Source organism: Pinus tabuliformis, chromosome Q, assembly GCF_031772625.1.
Source record: "Pinus tabuliformis cultivar Carrire ecotype Pingquan chromosome Q, CPIR1, whole genome shotgun sequence".
Classification (NCBI taxonomy): domain Eukaryota; kingdom Viridiplantae; phylum Streptophyta; class Pinopsida; order Pinales; family Pinaceae; genus Pinus; species Pinus tabuliformis.
The window spans coordinates 155,145,448-155,152,932 of record NC_142296.1 but is presented as its reverse complement, the minus strand read 5'-3'; the positions used below and the strand labels follow the sequence as shown (position 1 = coordinate 155,152,932).

Below are 7,485 nucleotides of genomic sequence, written 5' to 3'. Positions count from 1 at the left end.
GCTCTTAACTAACTCTATTTTTTAGGGTGTCTACTTGTAGTATGGCTTGAGGAGCTGCCGCTACCTTCAAAGTCACCTGGGGATCACACCTGGCCTAGGCCATACCAACGCTTCCTGAATGGATTTTTTAGCACGTCTACTTGACTTGTGGCTTGAGGAGCGGCCGCGACTCTCAGTCACCCGGGGATCGTACTGGACCTAGACCACACAAGCCCCTCGCTGACTCCATTTTTTAGCATGTCTACTCCCCCTAATACAAATCACAACCAACCTTGTGAGGTTCAATTCTGACTTGTCTTATTGACGAGGCCCTTCCTCAACATCGTAGATCGCCTTGTTGATGAAGCCTTTCCTCAACCGATTATATTTAATAAGACTTAACTGTGCATTGGCATCTGTTACCTAAAACTCACCTAAAAGTTCAAGTATGTATAAATATACATCTATGCCAATGAATTTTGCAACTGAAATGATACACTTATTTATCACTACGTTCATTTTTTCCATAGGATTGAGCATTCCATTTTTAATCTAAGATATTTTCCGAGTAAAAAATAATTCAAAATAAAACTCCAAACCATTAAGATAATATACTCCAAACGACAAAACTCCAAGCCGTTAAGATAATATACTCCATACGAGTTCGAGTTCAATATATTATTGTATGAAATTGGTTCCGAGTATCTCATTACTACAAATAAATCAAATTGAACTATCCATGCCTCTATTAATATTTCAAATTTTCATCAAAACACTTCAGGTTAAATGAATTTATTAAGAATATATAAAAAAGAATTAATTTGTTATAAATAAATTTCAAATTCAAATTGATGGTATGATTGAAGAAGGTGATTGGGCCTGGAGTATGCCGTAAAACTGCTTCTGCTTGGCTAAGAGCTCGTCTTCCTCGGACTTAAGGAAAAAGGTTAACGGCCCAAGACCCAGAGGCATCTGGCAGGAGTGAGAGCCTGCTCCCGATTACGGACCACCAGCAGGGTTATGTCAGGTGGCGTGGTTTTCCTATTTAACAGTGATGAGTCAAACCCAGCGTTCGCGGATAGCAGCCAGAGATGGCTGTCCTCACTGTTGGTTTGACACCTGAGTTGATAGGTTTTACCACCTTCAGGAAAAAAAAATGATTGAAGAAAGTGATGGTATCTTCTTTTACTCACTAATATTTTCATGATATGCGAGGCGGTCATAGCCAGCATAATCGAGCTGTTGATAGAAAAGTTTTAACACCCATTCTCATGGCCATTACAGACAAACTAATCATATAAAAGTTCCTTATATTCAAAGTTTCTATAAAAGTTATTCCTAGCTGTAAAATGTACCAAGTGGACCCAAAAAAAAATAGATTGATCTAGAGAAAATAATGGAGGCAAAACATGATCTACTGTCTTTTTCAGCCATTGTTTGTAATAGTGTTTGGGTGGAAGAGTAGGTTGGTTAGCATAGTTCACGGATCTTTATCTAGAATATAGCATAATGGCATAAATTCTATGTTGGGAACAGCTTGCAGCTGTGAACAGCCTTGGAATAGACTTATCGTAATTTTCAACATTATACAAAATAATATTTTTTAACCTACCACGTTATATCCACAATATTTTAAGTGGCTGATCCACAAGTATAAGTTTAGATCACCTGATGATCACATTGCTGGAGCTTGCTTTTCCTAACAACATGGAAATTAAGTTAATTGCCGGCCTGTTCATCAGTTTAGCAACTTTTATATGGATATCTGCTAATGGGCTTCAAGTAGGATTCTATGATAGAAGTTGCAGTGCAGTTGAAGGCATTATTCAGCAATCAGTTTCCAAGGCTTTTGCTCAGAATTCCCTTATAGCAGCTGGGCTTATAAGGATGCATTTCCACGACTGTTTCGTTAATGTAAGGATAGGAACTAGCATACAGCCATGTATATCCAAGTTGCATGTTTTTAGTTATAAATGCACCCAAAGTACTGTCTAAATTTAATGCACTGCTGCTGTAAATTCAAGTTGTCAGTATCCAATTTATAAATGGATCCAAGTTACATGTTTCTAGTTATAAATGCACCCAAAGTACTGTCTAAATTTAATGCACTGCTGCTGTAAATTCAAGTTGTCAGTATCTAATTTATAAATGGATCCAAGTTGCATGTTTCTAGTTGTAAATGCACCCAAAGTACTAGTTGTAAATGCACCCAAAGTACGGTCTAAATTTAATGCACTGCTGCTGTAAATTCAAGTTGTCAGTATCTAATTTATAAATGGATCCAAGTTGCATGTTTCTAGTTATAAATGCACCCAAAGTACTGTCTAAATTTAATGCACTGCTGCTGTAAATTCAAGTTGTCAGTATCTAATTTATAAATGGATCCAAATATTGTCTATTTTAATGCATTATTGTATATAGTTGATAGTGAACACTATCCACTCAGTTACACAGCATTGAAATCTGCTGTCAGTGGTGTATGGACTATCAGATCTACTATTTAATCAGATTAGATAGTTCACAGACCACTGTCATAGTGTTTAATACGACAGTTTACAGACCACTTTCATAGTGTTCAATGCTACTTAGCCAGGTGGATAGTGTTTCTTTAGAATTCATGAACTCATTCAAGACAGGTGGATGGTATTTCCTTAGAATTGATAAATTCATTTAAGTTTTACAGGTGGATGGTGTTTCTTTAGAATTGATGAACTCATTCAGGACAGGTGGATATTATTTCCTTGGAATTGATAAATTCATTCAAGTTTTACAGGCGCGTAGTGTTTCTTTAGAAGTGATGAACTCATTCAAGACAGGTGGATAGTCTTTCCTTAGAATTGATAAATTCATATAAGTTGTAAAAGGTATCAAAATAGTGTTCCTTTAGAATTGATAAACTCACCCAAGCTGTAGATGGTATCTTGATAGTTGATGGTATCTTGATAGTTAATGCTTTTTAGTTGGGATTTAGGCCTAGAATTACTCTCCTTTTAAGGTTATTTCTGCTGTGATGTGCTTTAGGTTTAGACTTACTATCTTAGTAAGATCATCTCTGTTGTGATTTTTTTTAGATTATGATAATCTCTGTTGTGATTTTTTTTAGATTATGATAGATCAAGAATTTTTGACATTTCATTGGCATTTTTAATAAAAAGCTGCTATTTTAAATTAAGGTTGGTAGTAGTCCATAAGCCTACTTTCCATTTCCATCAATTTTCTTGCTGGTATGCTTTCCATCTCCAAAGATGCTGAAAACTCACAAAGTGTAAATTTGAGGGAGGTGGATGTTAAAACTATGCAAATGCAGTGAAAAAGGAAGGCAGATGCAGCTGTGCAATTGGGTTATCACAAGAAACAAATCCAATTGCAAAAGCTAAATACAAACTCAGTGCGGTACCAAAGAGATGAATGTCAAAACAATGCAAGTGCGAAGATGCAATTGAGTTGTAAGAATGCAAATATCCAATTACAAATCTCAGTACTTTCTTTTTTAACATGCCTATCCAGAATATATCAGCTCCAATGTGGTGGTTGTGTTGATTTTTAAATAGTTTACTTCAAATAAAATTATTTTTCTTTTTTTTAATGGTAATTAATAAATAAATAATTTTAATTAGGTTTAAAATATAAAATATTAAAATAAATTATTTAATCATTTTAATAATTATGTTATTTTGTAAGTTTGATTGGATTTTTATTTTCTTGTTTTTACATGTTTATTATTCACTCAGTTATAGGAACACATTAGGTGAGACTTCATTTTAATGATCACTGTCACTTGAACTAATCCAATAGACAATTATTATATTTTTCATTTACCTACCATTTATTATTATTAATTCATTACCTAGAATTTTATGTTTTTTTTTTAATTTCTATATTTATCTGCTTTTTATATAATAATACTAATTTAATTTTACTTTTATATTATTATAATAATAATTTATTTTTAAATTTATTATGAAGTTGAATTGATTGCCTGTCTAATTGCAAAGTCCATTTATACATATTCTGTTTTTCCATTTATACATATTCTATTTTTTTCGATTTAAAGATTATGGGATTTGTGAGCAAGAAATTTATACTCATAACCACCATTAGATCTATTCAAGTTTGTAAAATAGTTTGCTATTTATATAGATTATAGATTTTAGAATAATTTGAAAATTTGATATCTATACTAAAACTTCATTTATCCCATCAAATTTTTAAAATATAAAATCACTTATCCCATCGAATTTTTAGAATATTTTTTTAATATAAATTACCAATTTTAGAATATTCTGAAATTTTGATCTACATACGCTAAAACTTCACTCATCTCATCAATTTTTTTAGAATATTTCAGTATCTACAACAAAATTACGCTTATGTAATTTGCTAACCATAAATTTTTTCCAGGGATGCGATGGGTCTATTCTTTTAGACTCAACGTCAGGAAACAAAGCAGAGAAAGATGCACCTGGAAATATTAACAGCCTCAAAGGCTACGAAGTTATAGATGATGCAAAGAAGAACATAGAAGCAGTCTGTAAGGGAGTCGTTTCCTGTGCAGACATCATTGCCTTTGCAGCTCGTGATAGTGCAAGATTGGTAATCTGTCTAGGCCAGACTAAGCTAACTCTAATCTTATTGCTCAATTCATTAACTTGTTTACTCGTAATTAGTATAAACTACTGAGTTTTTTGGTTGTGATACATATACAAATGTGGTGAAGGCCGGTGGGATTACTTGGGAAGTTCGAGCTGGGAGAAGAGACGGAAAGGTTTCCAAGGCTGCAGATGTCTCAACCAACCTGGTTCCTCCTACATTCAATCTTAGTCAAGTAACTCAAAGATTTGCAGTGAAAGGTCTAACGCAAGAAGAGATGGTCACTCTCTCAGGTAAGATGACAAACAAATTTGGGAGGCATTTTGGTGTTTTTGAAATTGAAATAACATTAAAACAGGTTCATGGTATCCAAAGTAGAGAGGTGTTCTACAATCTAACATGGGCGAAGTGTTATTAACTCTTAATGTTTATGGGAGAAGTAGTGAGGTGCTTTACAATTCAGTATGTGAAAAGTTGTTATTAATTATATGTTTGTTAGTTGGTTAATGGCGATGATATCAAAATTTTCAGATTTAGTAAATTTCTCAATTTTTATTATTATATTGAGTAGGTGGTAAGTCATTGCTAAATTTATATTGATTGTAGATTGTGGGAATATTTCCAAAATTTAATCCCAGAGGTCAAACAATTGACTCCTCAAATTTTAGAATATTCTCCAAATCTACAATTTACATAACTATGTAGATTAGCCCATGTTCCCAAAATAAAAATAATAGTTAGTCCATATAATAAATTCACAATGAGTTAAATGTGACCATTACTCCGACACTAACCTATACGAGCATGTAAAACACCTCATTACTATGAATATATAGAGAAACTACACTGTAGAGCACCTGGCTACTTTGAATTCTATAAGGGATTACACTAGAATGAAGAGAACCTAACTACTCTATATTCAATTAGATTGCTAAGTGCATATTACTTTTAGGGATGCAGATAATAAAAAATTCCAATCTATAATTCATTCTATCTGCACATATTGGCAGGAGCTCACACAGTGGGTCGTTCGCATTGCTCTGCATTCACAAATCGGCTCTACAACTTCGGCAAATCCAATGCCCAAGACCCCACTCTGGACAGTACGTATGGTAATATGTTGAAGCAGAAATGTCCACAGGTAAACTCCAATCCAAACACACTGGTGCCCATGGACAGTATCACTCCAACCATTTTGGATAATGATTATTACAAAGAAGTTAAAGCGAACAGAGGCCTTTTCACTTCCGACCAGGCACTGCTCACAGATCCTGCAACAGCCAACATGGTGACCCAGAACTCCGTAGATGCTTTGCTGTGGAGTAGTAGATTCGCTGCAGCAATGGTGAAGATGGGTGAAATCGGTGTACTCACTGGGAGTCAAGGCGAGATTCGCCTCAATTGCCACGCCGTCAATTCTTGATGAGCTACTCGATTCTTCACAGGACTGTTCATATAATAATGCCTCTTTCAGAACCCACAGTTTTTGTATTAATAATTGAATTTGGTAATGTATGCAAATATATGTTTAGGTTGCCCATGTCTGTCTATTAATAATGGAATTGAATTTAGTAATTTATTTTATTATTTGTTTCCCGTAAGGTGGAGGTACTCAGGTCTTTTTGGAAGTGCTTTTTACACGTTTTATCGCTGTGTATATTTTACTCGGGAACTTTGTGAAGTTTCAATCTATGATGGCTATACTCCAAGTCAAAATTTATTGTTTCTTACTTCTTGAAGTTATTCCTTTAAACAAATGGTTCAAAGCAATAATATTATTAATTTTTATAACAATAATGGGTTGGAAGTTTTAGTTTTTGGAAGTAATTTAATTACCCAGTATTATGTAAATGAGGAGGTTTAGGTTTTAAATTTTCTAATTAATCTATGCAGTGGCATAGAAAATATAATAATAATAATAATAATAATATCCATTTTAAGGTCACAGCCAAGCCAGACACCAAATTGGTGTATGAGACCCCCTTATTTGTGGGACAAGGGACCCACCTCCGCGCAGCGATTTGACTGCTAAGTCTACGAAGGCATACATACTCTACCCCCCTCTGGTTTTGAACTTGTGACCTCTTAGGAGGAAACACATGCTCTTAACCATTAGGCCCACTCAACCATGCCCCTTGTAGTGACAACAAAAATATTGTGTCAAATAAGTATTAAATGATTTAGAGCCTCAAGTGTTAGTTCAGTTGGTCGAGGTTAGGCGATGCTAGTGGGCCGCTGGGCTAGATTCCCTTTGGGGTTGATCAACGCAGATTTTCCATGGACGTAGCGACCACCCATTGACCAAGGTGTCCTTAAACCACAGCAAAAAAAAAGGAGTATTAAATGACTTAGTTGTCAATTTTTCTAGTTAAAAATATAAATATAAAAAATATGATATATATATATATATATATATATATATATATAATTCATAAGGAATTATATTATAATTTGAAAACGTTTTATAAAGTTTATAAATTAAAAAAATTATATAAAAGGAAAGATGTAGTAAATCATATTAAGTAAAAGATTGGGTTAGAGAATGTTTATAAAGATAAATATTGTTCATATTATGATTGAGTATTCTTAATTCTTAATTGTTAAGTTAATTGAAAATAAAATAAAAATGTTAAAAAAAATTATTATTAATATCAATAGATAAAATAAAATAACACAATCAATTTTTTTTGGTAAGGTGAGGGAACTTGAATAAATTTTCAAAAAGAGTTTCATAAATGATTTTTCTTTTCTATTGGTTTCGAGCTTGGTAAACCAAACCAATAGTAGAGATTTAAGTTTTCACGTTACTTATAGCTACAACTACTAGTCTCTCACTTAAGCTAAAAAGACAATTAATCCAATTATATGTCCAATGGTTAATCTTCATAGTTAAAACATTGATAATATTGAAATTAT

General features: G+C 33.3%; 1 protein-coding gene across 1 annotated transcript; it reads left to right on the top strand.

The window, feature by feature from the left end:
• Window positions 1–1,636: 1,636 nt before the first annotated feature.
• Window positions 1,637–6,153, top strand: LOC149218724 (peroxidase 5-like). The gene is made up of 4 exons (XM_089382454.1): window positions 1,637–1,893; window positions 4,381–4,572; window positions 4,697–4,862; window positions 5,580–6,153. Exons 1-4 carry the CDS (start codon window positions 1,651–1,653, stop codon window positions 5,990–5,992), a joined length of 1,014 nt encoding a protein of 337 aa, XP_089238580.1. The 5' UTR covers window positions 1,637–1,650; the 3' UTR covers window positions 5,993–6,153.
• Window positions 6,154–7,485: the final 1,332 nt, after the last annotated feature.